Source organism: Sarcophilus harrisii, chromosome 5 (assembly GCF_902635505.1).
Source record: "Sarcophilus harrisii chromosome 5, mSarHar1.11, whole genome shotgun sequence".
NCBI classification, from domain to species: domain Eukaryota; kingdom Metazoa; phylum Chordata; class Mammalia; order Dasyuromorphia; family Dasyuridae; genus Sarcophilus; species Sarcophilus harrisii.
In genome coordinates this window covers 103,309,878-103,332,143 of record NC_045430.1, presented here as the reverse complement: position 1 = coordinate 103,332,143, position 22,266 = coordinate 103,309,878, and the positions used below count along the sequence as shown (strand labels likewise).

General features: G+C 34.0%; 1 protein-coding gene across 1 annotated transcript in view; it reads left to right on the top strand.

Annotated features, from left to right (window-relative positions):
- LRP6 (LDL receptor related protein 6) overlaps positions 1-22,266 on the top strand; it is a 129,372-nt gene that overhangs the window by 10,493 nt on the left and 96,613 nt on the right. Inside the window, exon 2 of the mRNA XM_023504584.2 lies at positions 7,196-7,589. Coding sequence (XP_023360352.1) covers positions 7,196-7,589 — 394 coding nt within the window. The remainder of the gene's footprint in view (positions 1-7,195; positions 7,590-22,266) is intronic.

Here is a 22,266-nt window from a genome sequence, read left to right as displayed (position 1 = left end):
GGGCCCTTATCCTGCTCTGACTGGCAGTTTCTAAGTGCTCCTGGTCCCAAGCAGAGACAATCACAAGGACATTTCTTCAGTCTCTTTTTGTAAATCCTCAGCACCATCATTCTCTTCCTGTATTGTGGTTGTTCTTATGACTGAATAGTGCCTGTAAAAATCCCCTTCAACTCTTTCTCCCCTGCATTTCTGTCTGAATAAGAAAGCATATTATTCTGAATTGCAGTTCTGTGATTGTGAATAAATGTTTCATTTTATTTACTGATTACTTAGTTGATCTGAGTTTTTCCAGGTTGACTAGTGTTGACTTATTCCTCAGCCATTAGTTACTAAATTGTTTTTTGTTTGTTTGTTTTGCCAGGGCCAGGCCTCTATACTCTTTATTTTTTTTAAATAGCTTTTTATATACAAAACACATGAATGGGTAATTTTTCAACATTGACCCTTGCAAAAACTTTTGTTTCACCTTTTCCCCTCCTTCTCTCTATCCCCTCCCCTAGATGGCAGGTAGTCCCATACATGTTAAATATGCTAAAGTATATGTTAAATATAATTTATGAATATATATGTATACAGTTATCTTGCTGCACCAGGCCTCCATACTCTTGCTGAATTTTAGGTAGGCCCTCCTAATCTTGCTTTGGGTTCCTTAGATTCTTGTACCAACTTCCTCCTGGAGTTAAGATTCCCTTGGATCTTTGAGGTTCAGAGTGAGGTTATCTTCAGGATCTTCTGTGGCATCTAAGAATGGAGTGTTAGAGACCTCAGAGCCCCTGTGCCTGGAATGTCCCTATTTGAACATTGAACTGGTCATTTTACTAGGGCTTCTACTCTCCCTATTGCTTTCTCATTCCCTTAGTCTTTCTCTAAGGAGTCCTCTGCTTTTGCTGATTCTAAATACAGACTAGTGGTCTTTCTGTGGGATGGCTACTCTGTGGTTGCTTTGCTTGAAGGTCCTTTTCATTTTGTATTCTCATTTCTGGCTGACCTGTGCAGTTAGGGATCTGTGAATTCACTTTAGTTTCCCATTGCATTTTTTGATCATTATTCAGTTTGAGAAATTCAGGTTTTTGTTAGAGTAGGTATATGGGATCTGGGCAGTCTGACGATTCTTCCAAAAGTGCCCTCAAAATTATATTGTCTACTTTTATACTTTCTTCCTGTGTACTAGGTCAGCTGCAATAAAATTCCCTATGGAGCCTAGCAAGGCTTTGGTGCTGGAGTTCATCAGTAGAGAAAATATTTTACAGTAGAGATCCTGATGGGTCTTTTCCATTTTCCCTTCCTATTATTGGGCTTTGTTGGTTAATCTTTAAATACCTTAAATGAGATGTTTTGACCTAATTAAGTTTCTTTCTAATAAGCTTTTTGTCAACTTGTTTTTTTCCCTTTGCTGCTTCTTGTTTTTATGAGATAATATAGTGCTTATTATCTTTGGAACATTTTACAGATATGTTTATATTCTAAACTGATATTTCCTTTGCAGTATTTCTCTACTTGCAAAAAGATTGAATATTTGTTACTTGTGGTGGTTTTTGAGGATTTTTTACTCTTTTTCAATAATTGATTTAACTTCATTAAATTTGCTTAAGGAAATGGTGATACTGTTTTAGTCTGTTTTGTACCTTCTTTTAGCATCTTATTTAAATAGTTAATCACTTTTATTTTTTTAATTTGATATTTTGATACTTTTTCTTAACAAATTGAGAGTTGGATTATACATAATTTAGAAATGGCTTCCCACATCTTAAAATAAAAATGAATTTTGTTTTCAGTGGTGATAATTGCTACTTTTTAGTGTCTCCTGACTCTTTCTGAAAGGAAATATTCATAATGAGGCATCAATTTTGAACCTTTGAACTCTTTTATTTCTTGCTTCTGTCAATTCTGCCTCTACTATGTCTTATTATGTTTGTTCTAGTCTCTATTTCTGTTATCCTCACAATAGTGTTAGGCCTCAGTAGTGTCTTCTTGAACAATTTTGAGAGCCGCCTCCTTAACAGATCTTTTTCAGTTCAACTTAACTTTCTTCCCAGCCATCTTTCACATTTTATCAGCCATAGAGTGGGCATGTCATACCTCCAGTTAAAAGTTTATAATTCTTTCCTATTGCCTCCTGAGTAAACTTAAGGTTCTTTTCATCATAGAATAATAAATGGACCTAGTACTGAAAAGGATGTTAGGTGCCATCTAGTCTAGCCCCCTTATTTTATGGATGAAGAAACTGAGGCCTAGGAAGGCTTTAGTAACTTCCTATTTGTTCAGGTTAAGTATCCAATTTCAGAGTCCTTGCTTTCTCCACTTTACTACCATACTGCTTTTCTTTTAGATTTGCTTGACATTATTCCACAGTCTAATATTATGTTCTTTCCAACCTTATCTCATACTTTCCAGCCTTTCAAATACCCTTTTCTTTAGCAAACTTGACCACTCAGTATCTTCCCTTATTGTACTCTGTGCTTTCCCTCCTTATGTTTGAAATCTCCTCCCTAAGTTTAAAGAAATCCTTTAAAGGTGGAATTCTTTTCCACCTTTGAATCCCCCCTTTCCTCTAACTTGTTTTCTGTAATCTTCCTGCTTGGTAATGGGCTTTTCCTCTTCATATCTCATTCAGCACTTTCCTTCTTGTCTTTTATGCATTTCACATGTATTGTTCTGCATCATAATTGTATGCATGTGGCATTTATAGATTCTGCAAGCTCTGTGAGTGTAGAGAATATGTAGCTAAGTCTGTGTCCTTACTAGTATTAACATAGAGCTTTGTCTTCAAAAGGATCTTCTTGTTTTGAACTTAATGTGGAGTGAGAAGTTAGCCAATTAGTAACATTATTTCTAATCTTTACCAGTCAATAGTTTAATATTTAATTTAGAAGAATAGTTTTATTAATTTTCAATTGATTGTGAGAAATAAAACACAGCAATTTGTTCTGTTATATTTGATAGTATTTTAGAATTGAATCATCAACACATTTTTTTGACTACAATTTAGTTGCAGGGTATCATACTAGGTATTGCAGATACAAAACAGGATAACACATGTTCTGGTTTTTAAGTGGCTTAGTTAGGGAGAGAAGATATATAAATTAAAAAGATAATGTGAAGTCTCAGGGAATAATAGATATATAATAATTGTTTTAAGAATTTAGAGGAGTAAGAGATCACTGAGAGATGGGGCATGGCTCTAACATTTGGAAAAAGCTCTAACATGAGCTGGACTTGGAAGGAACATTAAAAGAAGTATAAGACTTGAATAAACAAATATATTCTAGGAAGGATTATTTATTTGGAGAAAGGGTTCTCATCACTTATTTTAATATTATTTTACAGTTTACAAGGCATTTTGTATAAACAACCCTATGAAGTGAGTGGTGCAAATATTATGTTTGTTATATTTATAATATATCATATTTGTAATAAAGTAATTTATACAATATTTAATTTACAGAAAAGAAATTCACATTCAGGTAGTTTTGAGTGATTTGCCCTTATAGCTAATTCTTGGCAGAGCCCAAACTTGAGTCTATTTCTTTTTCTTTTTTTTTTTTTTTTTTTACCGGGGCCATACTAGACTGGAAAATGTAAATTAAGACTTGATTATAGAGCTATATAATACATTATATATGTGTTATTCCTAACTCTTGTCCTCTGAATCTAAGCAGAGCAATTATAATTCCTTTTCTACATAACAGCTCTTGAAATATTTGAAGGCATTACAAGTTCTTTCTAAATCTTTTCATTTTAGGATGAGCATCCTTAGTTGCTTCAGTTGACTCATATAGAATGATCTTTGATGGATTTTATTGTCATACTTTCCTTTCATCTTAAAATATAGCCACTAAAACTGAATATAATCCTCTAGATGTCTTCTGAAGAGTATTGTATAGGTACTGTCATAACCCTCCTGGATGCTTTACTTCTCTTGATGAGTGTAGTCTGTTACAGAATTGTTCTTGCATTTAGGAAGTTCTAGATTCAAGTTCCACTTCTGAAACATACTGGCTTATAACTCTAGGTAAACAATTTTCTAAAAATATAAGTTGCAGAGGAGTTGCTAGACTCCATTGGTAGAACAAGTTTCATCTTGAAGTTCCCTGTATTAGTATAACCACAGCTTTTGTTTCTGTCTCATAACTGTATAGAAAAATAATCTAAGAATACTTTTGAAAATGTGAGCAATAGGAGGGACTAATTTTACATTATAAGAGATTATAAGGCCTGAAAAAGTTCAATAGCTCTTTGTTTTGAATCTTTTCAAATACCAATGTTTATTTATTTTTTCTTTTTTGTTATGAACTTAACATCAACAACCCTAAACATTTCATTATTCAAAGGTTGAAAAAAGGATTGTATATGAAACTGTGAACTTTAATTATATATAGTTTGGATTTTTTAAATGTATATTAAATTTAGCACGAGAGTAACAAAACTATCTTGCCATTTCTTGGCTTCTTGAAAACTTCTTTCTGCTCTCATCTTAGCATTTAATGTTTTATAATTCGTTTCTTTCTTATGGATAATCAATCATATTCATATACTATATAGTTTTTAATCACTCCAGCTGTTGAGAAGCCTCTTTGTTTTCACTTATTTTCCATAATAATGTTGCTAAAACTATTTTTGTTCTTATGAGTTTCTTTATTCTTTCTTTAAAGTCTTTGGAGAGGAAAGATTTTGTTAGGTCCAAGGGCACAGTTTCTTTTTATTGCTTTTGTTTTCCAGAATGATTAGATCAGTTTGATAACTCTTCTCTAATAATCCTTCCAGCAATTCCCATTTCCCTTTTTGTCATCTGGTCTGATTGCTGTGAAGTGTAACTAGAGTTGTTTTAATTTGCATTTCCTAATAGCTATTTAATGCATTTTTAATATAGATATTGATAGCTTGAATTTCTTCCTGTGAGAATTTACTGTTCACATCCTTTGATCATTTATTTATTGGAAAATGTTCTTGTTTTTGTTTATTTATAACAATCCCCTATGTAACTTGGATATCAGATTTTTATTAGAGAAATTTGGGGGCAGAGACGTTTCCCCCCAATTCCCTTGTAATTCTTACTGCTTTATTTTGCTTGTACAAATGCATTTTTCATTATTAAACAGTTGTGCCATTTAATTTCTAATTTATTTTTTTGTTTGGTTAAGTATTTTCCCTATCCATATTTGTAAGGTCTTTTATTTCTCCCTCAGATTTGTTAGATATTTAATTTGAAGAATTAGATTTGGTCTGTGGTTCACCTTTGCTAGTAATAGGACAAGGGGAATAGCTGCAGAAATGAATTTTTTTAACCCTTCTGGCTATTAATATCAAGTGAAGTCTAAAGTAGAGATGTATGCTAACCAAGTTAAAATTGAAGAGGGATTTCCTGTAGAAGGTGAGGCTAGAATGATTGTGGGACAGAATTTTTGAAGATTTTGTCAAGTTCCAGAACCTCTTTAAATGAGATTCATAATTATTCAAGAGAGTTTTTCCTAACCAAAAGTAAAAACAAGCTAGAGAAAAAAAATGTCTATTTTTTTAGTTGTTTGGATCAATCAATACACATCTTGGAGATATACTAGAAATGGAGAATTGTCTGGGTTTCAAATTGTAAAACAAGAGGAAAGAAGATAGGATTGCTTTTAGTTCTTTTACTATCCCAATTTTCTCTTTAAAACTTTAGCTCATATTATTATACTTAAGGTGATTTTATATGGTTCTGAACCATAGAATGTTAATCTGAAAGGAATTTGAAGGTCATCCAAAGGGCAATGAAGAGGTGCATAATGGATGTGAGCAGGCTACAACATGCTATAAAGAAGAAATAATGTAGGAAAATGGTATAAAAGATGTCATCATATAAATAAATGGTCATGTAATTGAGAATGAGAGAACTGATGGACGGCCTTTTGCTCCTTCAATATCCATACACTGTCATGAAAATGAGAGGAGTGCAAGATGCATGCACATGGACAGATTGTTATTGGCATTAATTTGTAGTTTTAAGAAAAGGAAAAAGAAGGGAATAAGTATTTATTAAATGTTTTTGATGTGCCTGGACACTGTACTAAATGATTTTCTTAACAACGCCATGAGGTAGGTAGTATTATTATCCTCATTTTATATTTGAAGAAACTGAGGCAGACAAAGGTTGTTATTTCAGGTCACACAACTAATGTCTGAGAATCCACGTGCACAGATAATTACTACTAGGCTTCAAACATAAAGGCTGTTGTTGAAAAATAAGGTTGTATGACACTGTAGTCAGCTGAAGAACTAGTGTAGTTTTTATTAAAATATACATGTATTTGAATTTCTGAGCATCCTTCGTCTTTGGTGAAGTCAAGATAATAAACTAGTTTCTACTTTAGTGGTTGGTCACAATATTTAATACTGGTTTGGGTTAATATAAGACTTTTGTTTTAATCTTGAAGGAGTTGGGTCTCCCTTTCGAAGATAAAAGTTTGTGGTTTGGCTTTGTTTCTTATTATTTAAATCTTTTCAGTAGTAGGGATGAGAGTTTAAGATTATTACAGCATAGTTTTGGTCTTATCTATGGTGTTGATTCCCCATAATTATAGACTCTACTCTAACCTTTAGGTCCTTCCTAACCACACTTTAAGATGGGTAAATGTCAGTGGTCTGGTAAGTAAGTGTTTTAAAAAAACAATGGCCCAAAGAATTATTTAATGTATGTGACTTCAGTCCAGTAAAGCATTTAAGAGCATTTAACAACTTAATATTTCCCTGAAATATTTTTATTTGTTTTTATTTTGTTTCCTTTTAGTAGACCCTATTTAAGGACTAATAATAATATACAATGAAGTATATAGAAATAGAAAAAAAAAAAAGGTACCTTGTAGAATAAATTTAACAGCATAAGAGAGTCCAGATGTATTCTCCTTCACTTTTCTGTCTTTCCCCTTTTTCCACAAATCCCCTCACATACATTAGAACTGCCCCAAAATCAGTGGACTTTCTTGATAGTGAGTTTTCTATGACTGAAGGTTTTATATAAATAACCATTTTTTAGTAGTTTAGTTGTAGCAGACGGGAATTGTTACAGACATGATTCTCTACAGTAAACTTTTATATTGGCGTTTCAGTTTTTATCAGTGGGTTTTTATTAATATTAAATTGTTATGGTTAATAAAACATAAAATTGTTTGAACTCTACATTAATATCTTTCTAATTTGTATATATTTTTTTCTTTTATAGGGGCTCCCTTGTTGCTTTATGCAAATAGACGGGATTTACGACTGGTGGATGCTACCAATGGTAAAGAGAATGCTACAATTGTGGTTGGAGGTTTGGAGGATGCAGCTGCAGTGGACTTCGTTTTTGACCATGGCTTGATATACTGGAGTGATGTAAGTGAAGAAGCCATTAAACGAACAGAATTTAACAAAACCGAGAGTGTACAAAATGTGGTTGTTTCCGGATTATTATCCCCCGATGGGCTGGCCTGTGATTGGTTGGGAGAAAAATTATACTGGACAGATTCTGAAACTAATCGGATTGAAGTTTCCAATTTAGATGGAACTTTAAGAAAAGTTTTGTTTTGGCAAGAGTTGGATCAGCCAAGAGCTATTGCATTAGATCCTGCAAATGGGTAAGTTATTCTTTTATTTACAAACTCATTTTATCCCTTTAAAAATATTAATTTTAATAATTTAGGATTATTCTAATAACTTAATAGTTGGAGTGTTATCTTAGTGTTGCATAATGGACTTTATGATTAGGATTGTTTGGGTTTTGCTAGTTCTTTGTATATGTATATATTACATAAAGTACTTTATGTACCTTGATGTGCTACATGGTATTGTTCAGTTGTGTTCAACTCTTTGTGACCCCCACTTGGGATTTTCTTGGCAGTGATACTGCCATTTCCTTCTCCTAATCATTTTACAGATGAAACTAAGGCAAACAGAGTTAAGTGACTTGCTCAGGGTTACACAGTTAGTAAGTGCTTGAGTAAGTGCTACATTTGAACTCAGGTCTTCCTACCTCAGGTCTAGTGTTTTATTTACTGTGCCACTTACCTGATCTGATGTGTTACATAAGTGTAATTTATTATAATTGTTTTATTTTTCTACCTTTCTATTTTTTGAGAAAGCAATTGATGGAGAAGAGGAAAGAATTAATAATAGGGAATAATATTTGATTATTGGAGGGCAGAGAATGTTAAAATACTCTTTGTATACTAATGCTTCTATTACAGAACACAGTCAGTCTTTGTAGGACTTGTATTTCTCTGTATAAGAAGCCATTAATGGCTCTTTGATTATGATAGGGTTAATACAATAAACCAAAGGAATAAAAGCCATAATTTTTTTTCAGTTAGTTGCTAATAAACTTAGAAATAAATTGCCATTTTGAAGTTTATATCCAGTGCATCTAGGATGTAGGATGCCATTAGTAATTTACTTGTTTTTTTTCCCTTTTGAGGTCTAATTGTCACAAATGAAGGAATTTTATGTAGCCTTGGCTATAATGCATCATGAAATTTGAAAGACATTTTCTTATGTAGGAATCTTTCTTAAGGTACCTCAGCCAGGCCCTCAAATTACCTCCTGGTAAAGTTTTTTAAATTGAGCTATATAGTTGCCAGTCATGCTGAATCTTCTGAGGATAGAAAAAGGGAAACAAGATTGGCTATTCCTGGGTTTAAATCTAGAGGTGATTATCTGAATTCTGATTATTTATTTTATTTATTGGTTTTAATGTACTGGAGAATTTTATGGTAGTCAAGGTTTACAAATATATAGACAAGAAAAAGCCAAACTTAAGATTTGTGAAGTTGGCTAAATTTCCTCATTTATATTATTGAGTTGGAGCAGTAGACCATCTTCAGAGTCATTTTCAGATAAATTGAATATCTATTAGCATATTTAAATAATAATGAGGGGGGAAATGGGGTAAATCATAATGTATGCATTTTTTTCTGTTGCATTGGGAATTTTTTTTGGGGGGGAAATGTTTTAAGAGGCCAAGAACAATTGATGAACAGTGCTGTTGGTTTGGTTGATAATATTGAAGTTGGAAGAAGTTTTATAGTGAAGTTTGGAACTACTGAAGGATTATGAAAAATTATTTTCAGCCAATTAGTGAATTAATAATTACTTATAAAACATCTACTTTGTGCAAGGGACTGTGCTAGAACATGTCAGTTACAAAGTTAAACTGGAAACAATAAAGGAACTTAGTCTATCCATGGAGAAAACATGAACATATACAAGTATGTACAAAGAAGTCCCAATTAATATGGATAATGAATTCTTTTAAGTGGCAATTTGAATTTGTACTATTTGAGATTATAAAATATTTAAGGTTTGATAATTATTTCCTGCCCAATGGAAAATCTGCAGTAGTATGATACAGCCACTTCAGGGAGTTCATTATTTTCACTGATTGGAACCTAGCTATACATATAGTATTATTTTGAGAGAGAGATAATGGAGAGTATTAGTATGAAAGGAGCTGGTGCTTCAGTAGCGTTGTGTGATGAATATAACATTGTCATTAATTTGATTAGACTGTTGATTGCATGCAGGGGAGTAATATGGTTGATAAGAATGGAGACTAGTTGTAAAGAGCTTTACATGTCAAATAGAGGAGGAGTTTATTCATCCCTAGTTTCTCTTCTAATGTGTAGTCTTACATTGCCAACTGCCTTTTGGACATCTTGAACTGGGCATAGACATCTCAAGTTCATTATGTCTAAAACAAGACTACATTGTCTTTTAAACCAAACCTTCCCTTAAATTTTAGCCTCTTACTATTAAGGATACAATTCTTTCAACCACCCAAGCTTTCCTTCCCCATCCAGTACGTTGCCAAATCCTGTCATTTTCACCTTGCCAACATCTCTAATATACACTCCCTTCTCTACTGAGCCATTCTGGTTCCCGGACCTCATCATCTCACATTTGGACTAATGAAGCATCCTTCTGGTTAGTCTTCCTTCCTCAATTTTTTCCTCACTCCTTCCCATCCTCCACTCAGTTGCCAAAGGGATTTTTTCCTTAATAAATTGTGTATACTGATAGAAGTTTGCCATTTTCTTGCTTTCTTCCTGCTCATTTTACAGATGAAGAAATTAAAGTAAATGGTTAAGTGACTGCCCAAGGTTACACAGCTAGCAAGTGCTTGAGTACTTACAAGATCAACCTGAAACTCTTTCTACCTTTCAAGTCTTCTTCAGTGCAAGCCAAGGTCTTACTGAGAGAAGTCTCTGTTTGATCTACTCACTTGGGAGTAGGCAGGGAACAGAATTGAGAATCAAAGGAGCTTTTCTTGAATTGTAGTGCAATGATAGCTCACCTTAGCATGAAAGAGAGGAGAGGGATGGCAAAAATACCTTTTTTTTTTTTTTTTTTTTTTTTTTTTTTTTTTTTTTTTTTTTTTTTCTTATTGTTGTATGATAGGCTGTACCTCATTCTGAAATGCTCTGCCTTTTGGCTTCCTTTAAGACTGGTATCAAATTCTACCTTTGGCAGAACCCCTTTCTCCTCAGGCTAGATAGAGTGTGTCATTAGTTTGAGACAAGGAGCTAGGTCTCTGTCTTTTTAATTTTTAAGGCTCCTCCTCTCTCTCTCTCTGCTGTGATACAACTTCTGTGGTTAGAGTTTGTTTAGTTTATAATTAATACCTCCCTCAACTTACTCTTCCTCTTAACCTTACTTCCTTGTTTTCTTCTTTTTCTCTGGTAAGTGAAATTTATTTCTATACCCAACTCTGTTGTTTTACTCAATTCTGTTGTTTTTATGTATTCTACCTCCTATCTTGCCTCTGACCATTTCATTATGAAAGTGAAGTTTAAATATTTTCCCCATTACTACTTCCCTGTTTGTGGACTCCAATTATATGATATAATTCTTTACCTTCCCCCCCAAAAAAATAATTCCCCACACTCCCATTTCTTTTAAGATGAATGGGGAATGAACCTTATTTGGCCCTTTTTCTGCCTCTGAAATTATTTACTAGGACAACTAAGGCTACCCCAGACCATGATAAGCTGAAATCTAGGTACAGTAACCTCCCACTGCTTGAGCTCTATAAGTTACTAATTTTATATGGCCCAGAATGATGTTATAAATATCAAAATGACCCTTGGAAGAAAAAAGGTTCCCTACTCTTTCTCTAAGAAAATAAAAACATTGTAGAAACTCTCTTAAGTGCCCTGCCTTATTTAATTCCACTTGTGACCCCTGATATTAGTATTCTAAGGGTTTGTATCCTCTCTCTTGTTTAGTTTCTTCTGATTGCTTGCCTCTATTTATATTTCTATGTTTCTCTTGACTCCTGTATTTAAATTAGGAAATTAAATTAGGAAAGTTTGGAAGTGCTTCATTTCATTAAATATCCATTTCCCCCACTCCTCCCTACTCCTAAGATTATTCCTAGGTAAGTTATTCTTGGTTGTAAGCCTTTATCTTTTTGCATGTGCAATTCTTCTAACATTTTCATATTCATCAACTTTGCATGATTTCTTGAAATATGATAGTTTTTTTTAGCATGAATTTCAAGCAATCTAATGATTCTTATGCTCCTCTCCTTCCTCTGTTTTCAAGATCATGTTTGATATGAAATACCTTTTATCTTTTTCTTGTTTTTCAGTCTTTTGTTTTCCTATTGCTTGTTTCAGCTTGAGCTGTGATGGGCTCAAGTGATAGAAACACCTGAAGCCAAGAGAATAGCTGTATTTAATAATGGTACTTCTAGTGGATTAAGGGGGTAGATTCCTACAGGGGGTCAGCAGCCTCCTAATTCTAAGGCTGGAGATAGGCTTGAATGGTAGAAAGCTCAGAAAAAGCCTAAAGTCATTAACTTGTGCTTGGTCCATTTTGATTTTCAAAGAGTCTGTTGCTAGGTTAAGATTTTGTACCTTCTGCTAAGTTCTTATTTCTCCTTCTTAGGCTTTCTTCCACAGCTCTCCTTTCTTTTCCAATTTTTTAATCCCATTTCATTTGGAATTCAATTCCAATCCTTTAATACTTTTATTAATAAAATAATTAAAAAAACCCAAACTCTTGCTTCATTTCTTGCAGAAATTCTTGGTTATAACTTCTGATTGTTATATATATATATATATATATTTTTTTTTTTTTTTGAAGTTTTCCTTGTTAATGTTTTGGAGCTCTTTTCTTATGAGTTTGTGTCTTGAGTATCCTTTGAACAATAATATCTCTTTTATTGTAAGAGATTCCTCCTCCTCCCCCCCTTTCCATTTAACCTTGCTTTTCAACCTAGTAGTTTGTATTAAGGATAGGATCTGCACTTTTGGAGGGAATGTCTGGTCTTTGATTGGTTCTGTTTTGTTTTGTTTTCCTTAGGTCCTGCTGCTTTTTTCTGGATATTGAATGCATTATGACTTAAGGATTACATGAACTATTCAGACTGGGTATTGATAACTTTTAGTGTGCCCAAAATAGTCTGATCCAGAAAGAAGTCCGATTGCTTCCTTCTTGGTCTGAATGTTGCAAGTACCTGATCCCAGTTAAGGGATTTAAGAGCAAATCCTATGCCCTTGCCTCTGTTTTAACTCTAGTATAATGCTACTAGCTCCATCTACCTGAAGAAAGTTCTTCAGGTTCAGAGTGACAGAATCGTAGGTCTTCTTTGTTAATTAGCTGCAGACTAAGCTATGCTTTGAATATAATAATCTGCTTCAGGGTCAAAGCCACTTGGCTACTACTTATTCTGTTTGGAATTGTCTTGCAGTTAGAGCTTTGAGCTCTGCTGTTGCCTTAATGAACCCCAACTGAATATCAGAGATCACAGTCTTTAGACCTTTTGGAGAGCTCTGGCACATCTTGGTCTGGTCCCTATATTCTCAATTTCCTGGTATGGACCCTGAATATTAAAGATCTTGCTGATTTTTAAGTCCTGGATGACCCTCCTGTGGGCTGCATTTGTACTCTGTCATCACTGGTTGGGTTCATGGCTGGGAGCTAACTTTGTTAGCTGTGACTCAGAGAGGATATCGGTGATTGCACTGGTGTCAGCTCTTATGGATACACAGATTGCTTTGCTACCTTCCCTTCTCCTCTTCCCTCCTTTGCCCCCCACTCTTTTCTTTTATAGTCCTAAAACTATGAAGGAGTTTTCTGATGTTTTTCTTTAGTTTTAGTGATCATTGATTCATCTGGTATCCTTCTTCTTTTGGGGGGAATTTCTTAATCTTTCATGTTTCTTTCCTTATTGGAAGTCCAGAAACTTCTCTTCCTATAACAATTTTTCTCTCAATGTCAAACTCCAGTCTTAATAGAATTGAGCAACCCTCAGTGTACTAATTATGTAACTTAATAACAGCAGACAATGCAAATGTATATTATATGTGTGTATATTTATGGATATGTATATATATAATGAATGTACATGTATATTAACAGTGAGCAAGCAGTTGTATTGAAAAAAGTAATGAACAATTTGGAGGAACAAAAGGTTCTCAAAAGGAAAATGATGAAAAAGGAAAATAGGAATGAAGAGGGAAACAACATTATTTCAATTCATATTCTTAAACTTCAGTCTCAAAAGTTCTTCTCACAAAGACTTCAAATACTTTTATCATAATTTCATGAGAGGGAATTGAATTCTAAAGGACAATGAATTGTCATGACTGAGAAAGTATGAAGGACTGAGAAAGAAATAAAAATTTTTTTCCTAAGGAGATGTGCATAGCTAATCACCTTTGAAGAACTAGTTTGTAAGAGACTATCAGCATTAGGTATTGCCTTTGTGAGAATCTGGAGAAATATTTAAGAGATTTTGCTCTTATTTTGTGAAAAAAGGAGCCTGAGAAATGAGTTTAACTGGTAGAACTGTTGCTAGGCTATGCTTTCCATCTTTTGTAAAAGTAAGCAAAACAATTACTTACACATATAAACACACACACCTCTATTCAATACAACCATCATTTTGTCAAAAAATTTGTTTAGTTTTTAGTCTTCAAAAATCTGTACCATGGACTTAAATGATAGCTAGTTATGTCTTATTATGATTTAATGGGAACATATTGTATATAGATTTTGACCTTGGTGAAATTCTCATTTAAAACAAAGGCAGATCAGTATACCGAAAGACAATTTACAATATTGCCAGTGTAACATCGCAATATACAAAAGGCAATATATTTGGGATTTTAGTCTTTATCACTGAATGTTAGTATAACAAGTCACTTCATACATTTAGTCTCTGATTTTTTTCATCTGTAGAATCAGTGGATTGAATTAAGTTATTTAGGTTCTTTTCAGTTCTTAAAATAAATTTCTATTTTTGACAAAAACGTTCTCCCACACATTTTAACAATCAATATTCTTTAATATCCTTTTTCATTCTTTTTTTTTAATCTACTCTGGCAGAAGTGAATGAAGCTTTATTTTGTAAACTAAAAATCTCTGCTGCTCCTCACCAATTTTTTTTAAAAACCTTTTTATTTTCAAAACACATACCTGGATAATTTTGACAACATTGACCCTTGTATAGCCTTGTGTTTCAGATTTTCTCCTCCTTCCCTCCACCCCCCCTCCCCTAGATGGCAATCCAATATATGTTAAACATGTTAAAATATGTTAAATCCAATATGTATAAACATATTTATACAATTCTCTTCCTGCACAAGAAAAATCATATCAAAATAAGAAAGTAAATGAGTAAGAAAACAAAATGGAAGTGAACAACAAAAAGAGTGAGAATGTTATCTTGTGATTCACATTCAGTTCCTACAGTCCTCTCTCTGGATGTAGATGGCTCTCTTTGTCACAAGGTCATTGGAACTGGCATCAGTCATCTCATTGTTGGAAAGAGGCATGTCCATCAGAATTGATGGTTGTATAATATTGTTGCCATGTACAATGATCTCCTGTTTCTGCTCATTTCACTTAGCATCAATTCATGTAAGCCTTTCTAGGCCTCTCTGAAATCATCCTGCTGATCATTTCTTATAGAACAATAATATTCTATAACATTCATGTACCTTAACTTATTCAGCCATTCTCCATCTGATGGGCATCCACTCAGTTTCCAGTTTCTTGCCATTATATAAAGGGTTGCCACAAACATTTTTGCACATAAAGGTTCCTTTTCTTCCATTAAGATCTCTTTGGGATATAGGTCCAATAGAAACACTGCTAGATTAAAGGATATGCAGAGTTTGATAACTCTTTGGGCATAGTTCCAAATCGCTCTCTGGAATGGATCCATTCACAATTCCACCAACAATGTATTAGTGTCCCAGTTTTCCTACATCTCCTCTAATATTCCTCATTATCTTTTTCTATCATCTTAATCAATCTGCGATTCACCATTTTTTTAAAACAAATACTATTATTACAAGTATTTCCAAATTACAAGATCATAGAATCATAGATTTAGAATGGAAGAGGATATAAACCCTAGTCTCTAACTGCCTTATTTTACTGATAAGAAAACTGAGGTTGACAGAGGTTAAGAGATTTGCTGGATGTCAGACATCTTTTTAATCATACAGGAAGATGAGAGCCCAGACCTTCCTAATTCCAAGCTACAACCCTCTATCCCCTGTTCCAACTAGCTCTGCCAGTTAATAGCTCACAAATTTCAAATAACTTTTAATATACATAGGTTGCTGGACAGCAAAAATAATTCAGCCATTTTTTTTTTTTTAAATTTGTGTTATCCTGTGTTATACAACCTTGACTCCCTTCTTTCCTAATCCTCTTTCATTGGTACATCTAGTTTACTTTTTAGTATGTTACTGAAAAGTCACGTTGTCACTTGAAGTTCAGATAGGGTTTAATTGTTTCTGTGTTCAATAGAATTTTAAGATAACTTTTAGTATTATATATAGGAAGAAAAATTTAACTTATAGAATTTACCTTGTCCTTTATTCCACATGGTTTTCTTTCTTCTTTTCTTTTTTCTTTTTTCTTTTCTTCTTTCTTTCTTTTCTTCTTTCTTTCTTTCTTTCTTTCTTTCTTTCTTTCTTTCTTTCTTTCTTTCTTTCTTTCTTTCTTTCTTTCTCTCTCTCTCTCTCTCTCTCTTTCTCTCTCTCTCTCTCTCTCTCTCTCTCTCTCTCTCTCTCTCTCTCTCTCTCTCTCTCTCTCTCTCTCTCTCTCTCTCTCTCTCTCCCCCTCCTCCCCCAAAGAATTAAGTGACTTCCCTAGAGTTACATGGTTACTAAATGTTCTGTCAGATTGGGTTTGAACTCAGGGCCAGTACTCTTCCATGTGCCATCAAACTGTCCCAGTAATACTAATTTTGAAGTTGACACTCAATGTATATACTTTTGCTAAGGTTATAGAGTTTATTTTGAAACTTTTCCTTGGCTGTCATTCTTATAGAATTATACTATTTAGAGCTAGAAAATACCTTCATGCTCATCTAGTATAACCAGCCCCCCCTTTGTTTTACATTAGGAAATTAAGGATATGGGAATTTGTGTTCCAAAGTAGGGAACAGTTTGTTGCTAGTTTGGAGGGTAAATTGAACCAACAGAGTTAACAAGAGTGGAGCAGAAAAGTAGTGGGCAGCTTTCAGAGACATAGTATACAGTACTGCATTTGCTCATCTGGGTCAGAACACTTGCAGACATCAAGATTGGTTTCATAAAAATGATGGAAAAATTCAGAAGCTGCCAAATGAAAAATGAGAACTCCACAAGGTTTATACTAGCAGGATAGTTTATCCATCTCTAAAAAGGTAGCATTCAATTCCATCAAAAGTAAAGTACATTTGAGACTTTGAGAGATGCAAGATTCCTGACTCCCTAAGAAGATGAAACTCAGTTTTATGCTGATAGTAACAATCCAAAGCACTTTTATGATGAACTGAAGGTTATTTATGGGCAAAGACTTATGGTGCATCTCAATTACTAAGTTCTGATGAAGCCACATTGCTCAGTGATAAGGACATGATTATAAAGTGATGAACTAAACAGACTATCATCAATCAGTGCATTGACTGTTTACCTCATGTTGAAATTAATCACTCTGTAGCTGAAATCCCAACTGAAAAAAGAAGTTTTGAATGCCATTAGACTGTTATCATGTAACAAAGCACCTGGTACTGGTTCTATTCCAGCTGAGATTTACGAGTTGTGGGGTCCATATAAAAGCTGATTGAAATTTTCCAAATTATAAGGCAAGAGGAAATTATGCCCCAGGAGTTCAAAGATGCTTCCATTATCCATCTTTATAAAGATAAAGGAAATAGATTGTCCTGTGTGTGACAATTACAAGGGATGCTCTCAGTCCCTGCTGGCAAGATTCATGCTAGCAACTTTCTTAATAGGTTGATCTTACACCTGAAAGATCATCATCTACTTGAGAGCCAATGTAGCTTCAGAAGGGGCTGAGGAACAGTCAATGTGTTGTTTGCTACCCAACAACTCCAGGAGAAATGCCAGGAGCAGAACAGAGGTCTGTATACAACATTTTTAGATCTGATCAATGCTTTTGATACTGTCAGTCATGAGGGCTTGTGGAAAATTATGTCAAAATTTGATTGCCCTGAAAAGTTCAATTTAGTAAGCCAATTTCATGATGGCATGCTTGCTTGGGTTTTGGAAAGTTGAATAATGCTCTTGAGATTTCCCAGTCACCATGGAGCGAAAGAAGGCTGTGTGCTTTTTTCCATGCTTAATGATTTCAGCAATGTTGTCAAAAGTCTTCAATGAGGATAAACAAGGCATCAAAATCAGCTAGCACACTGATAGTAAATTCTTCAACTTGAAAAGGCTACAGAACAAATTAAAATGGAGGGAATGTTGGTACATGATTTTTTTTTGTTTGCAAATGATTGAGTGTTCAATGCAACCTCTCAAATTGAGATGCAACAAAATATAGGTCAGTTCTCTGCTGCTTTTGCTAATTTTGGTATTACACAGGTCCTCCATCAACTAGCACCACATCATCCATATGTGGAACCTCACTTACAGTAAATGAAGAAGTTTTGAATACTGTAGCTAAGTTTTCTTATTTTGGCAGCATATTTTCTACATTGACAATGAGATAGACACACGCATTGCCAAAGCAGCTCAGTGTTTGGGAGGCTTTGAAGGAAAGTGTGGGAGAGGAGAGGTATTAGATTGATTACCAAACTGAAGGACTATAGAACCATTGTGCTGACCTTATTGTCATATGCCTGTGAAACAGTATATCAGCTCCATTCTAAGAAATTGAATTATTTCCATTTGAATTGTCTTAGGAAGATTCTGAAAAAATCACCTGGCAGGAATAGATACCACACACTGAAAACCATTCTCAAATTAAACTGCCAGGCATTCAAACTCAATTGCAGAGACTGCAACTCCATTTGGGTTGCCATATTATTCGAATGCCAAATGTAAGCTTGCCAAAAAAAAGCTATTTTATGGAAAACAGGGCAAGCACTCATAAAGTGATTAGAAAAAGTAATAGATACAAGGACACTTTCAAGATCCCTCTTAAGAACTTTAGAATTGATTATATGACGTGGGTAACATTGGCATGGGACTGTCCAGGTTGGCGTGGAGGATGCAGAGCAAAGTAGAATTGAATTAGCCCAGAAGAAATGCAAGATGTGTGAAGTTAGAAAAGCCATCCCAAATGTTCTTAGGGATTATTTAAGCTCAATCTGAGGCAGAGCATTCTCAACTCGGATTGATCTGATTGCCCACAGTTGGATACATTAATTGACTTTAACATAGTGATGTCATTTTGGCCTTCTTTGAGAATGAAGGACAGCAGCCAACTAGAATAAAAAATATTTTCTGGGATTCAAATTTAGATACTTTGCTTCCAAGACCTTTTTCCTTTCTATTATACATATTGTTCCTTTTTAACTAGTTGACTATTTCTCTGTCTTCCTAAATATACTATCCAAAGGTTTTTTCCTTGTCTCTTTGTTTTTCTCCCTATATATTTTCCTTCTCATAAATCTTATTTTGAAATCTGAAACTTTGGAGAAAAACATTAAATGTGATGCATAAAATTCGTTTTCTTCCCTTTGCTCCCTCGGTTCATAGTATTTAGAGCTGAAAGAGATTGTAGACATCATCTAAGTCTGCTTCCTCTTTTTAGAGATGGGGAAACCAAACCAAAGAGGAGGAAGTGAAATCCAAGATGAAAAAGATAATGATGAGTCAATAGAAATAACTAGGTGCTCTAGTGGAAAAGATGTTTCATATAGAATTAGGAAGGAAGACCTGAATTCCAGTCTGATTTCAGAGGCTAGCTGTGTGACGCAGGGTAAATCACCCACTGCCTGCCCCACTTTTCTCATTTTAAAAAATTGGGATAATAGTAGCATCTATTTCCCAGAATTGCTGTAACAATCAAATGAAGTAATGTTTTTAAAGTGCTTTAAAAACCTTAAGAGTGATATATAAATGCTAGCTTTTATTTGACTTCAAGTTTTAGAGGTCTAAATTCATTCTTTCCAGTAGCCGGCTCTATTATCCAAGCCCATGATCAGAGTAATCTAGGTATAGATAGATTGATATATATATGTAATTTTATTTTTAAATTTTATGGTACTTTTTATTTATTTTTAATGCATTTTTCTATAATATTTTATTTTCTCAGTTACAAATCAAGAAAATTTTGTGTATTTGTTTTTTTTTTTTTTAAATAATAGCTTTATATTTTCAAAATACATGCAAAAACAGTTTTTTTCTTTTTTTTTTTCCTGGAAGCTATAGGTGAATGTACATCTCCTTTTTATTATTTTATATCATGATTATATATGTTATATCATGATATATCATGACAAAAATATTTCCTGAAGAAGGAGAGATCTCTCCTTCTGGACACAGGGAGTAATCAAAGCAGCAGTGACTTTCTCTTCCAAAGGTGTTAACTCTAGGATTACAACTGTTACTGCATATTCCAGAAGGAACCTAAAACAATTTAGGCAATTTAGACCGGCTAAGACAATAAGAGTGCAATATACCTCTTCAGCCAGTTAACCTCAGAGCTACTGAGGTTTTAGGGAGAAAAAGGAGGATTTTTTTCTATGAAATCCCTGCTTCACAGTATTCTCACTACAAGTCATATAGTAGATAGCATTCTTAGCTTTGAGTCAGGAAGACCAGATTTCAAATCCAGAGTTATCTGTTTTCTGTTTGGTCCTTGGCAAATCACCTAATTTTCATCTGATTCCATTTAAAATAAACTTTAAAATGGGAATAATAGTAGGTCTTATCTGAAAAAGTTGTTAGGATGGTAAAATGAGATATTTATAAGCTACCTGGCATACATTATTTGCTTAATGCATTCCTCTTCCCTTGTGTTTTCCTTTTACGTATTTTTAAGAAGTAGATTTCTGTTAAAAATGACAATTTTACCTTTATCATCATGCCTTTTTCAAAAGTAGTTTTCAACATTTACTCTTTTAAAAGATTTTTTTTTTATTATAGCTTTTTATTTACAAGTTATATGCATGGGTAATTTTACAACATTGACAATTGCCAAAACTTTTGTTCCAATTTTTTCCCTCCTTCCTCCTATCTATTTTACTCTGCCCCCCCCCCCCCCCCCCCCCCCCCCCCCCCCCCCCCCCCCCCATGGCAGGTTGACCAATACATGTTAAGTACAACATTCACTCTTGAAAAACCTTGTGTTGCAGATTTTTCTTTCTCCCTCCCTTCTTGCCCCCTCCCCTTAACACTAAGTAATCCAATATAGGTTAAACAAGTTTATGGATTCATTTTTTACAAGATTTTGAGTTACAAATTTTTATTGCTTCTTCCCTCCCCTTCCTTCTTCCATAAATGATAGGTAGTTTTTTGTAATTTATACATGTGCTAATATGTAAAACATTTCATATTTCACAGTTGTGAAAGAAAAAAAAAACCCACAAGAAAAAAATAAAGTAAGTTAAAAAAAAATGTTCTTCAGTATATATATTTAGAGTCTATCAGTTTTTTATCTCTATATAGATAGTATTTTGTAATGGGCTGAGGCTTGAGTTGATGCACTGAGGTCCCAAGCACGTGAGGCTAAATAGTAATTGGACTATACTCTATTAATATACATGCTTGGATAAAGAATGGCCCCCACCCACTCTCTGTGCAAGTCCTGATGTGTTGTATAGGAAATGACGATTTTGGCGGGTGGAGGCAGAGAGACAGGAAGAGAGGCTTGGAGATTGCTGCCTGGGTTCTATGCTAGTGGCTGCTGGTCTCGCAGCTTCTGGCCTGGCTAGCTTCTTGCCTCAGCTGCACACATAACTATTGCCGATCCTCTTCCACCTCCGATCTTTCTTCACTGAGAAAAAAGATTGACGATTTTCCCCTAACCTGAATTACTGACTCTGGCTGATTTTAAAATACTCGGTCATCACAGTATTTTCCTTTGTGAGTGTTGTTCAGAAGAGTAGAATCATTTATAGATAACTGTATACAATGTTTTCCTGGTTCTGCTTATTTTACTTTGTATCAGTTTGTACAAGTCTTTCCAGGTTTTTCTGAAATTTGCCTATTCATCATTTCTTATTATACAATAATATTCCATTTCATTCATATACCTAAGTTTGTTTAACCATTCTTGAATTGATGGACATCCCTCAGTTTCTAATATTTTGTCACTATGAAAAGAGCTACTATAAATATTTTTGCATATGTAGGTCTTTTCCCCTTTATTATGATCTCTTTGGAATACAGACCTAATAGTAATATTAGTAAATCAAAGGGTATATACAGTTTGGTTTCCCTTTAGGGATAGTTCCAAATTGTTCTCCAGCATGGTTGGATTAGTTCACAATACCACCAACAAGGAATCTTGTTCCATTTTCCCCAGAAAAATCCTCTTTGGCATTTATCATTTTCTTTTTCTGTCAGCTTAGCTAGGCTTACAGGTGTGAGGTGATGTGTTGGAGTTATTTTGATTTTCAAAGTAAAAATTTACAGCACTTATTTATATGCATATATATGTGTGTGTATGTATATATGTTTTGATTTTTTCATTTGAAAATCGACCGTACATATATTTTGGCCATTTATCAATTGTAAAATGGCTTGTATAGCTTTATAATTTTGATTCAGTTATTTATATTTGAGAATTAAGGCCTTTATCAGAAACAATTGCTTAAGATTGTTTCCCAGCTTTTTGCTTTCCTTCTAATATTGGTTGCATTGGTTTTGTTTGTACAAAACCTTTTAATTTAATAGAAATAAAGTTATCTGTTTTTTTGCATTTCAGAATCCCCTTGAGTTTTCTTCGATGGACTATTCCTTACTCTTCTAATTTGCAAATTCACAGTTATGATTGTTACTTGTGCATTTCCTTTCATTCTATTCTTCCTCCTGTTTGTTCTCTCTTTCCTTTTAC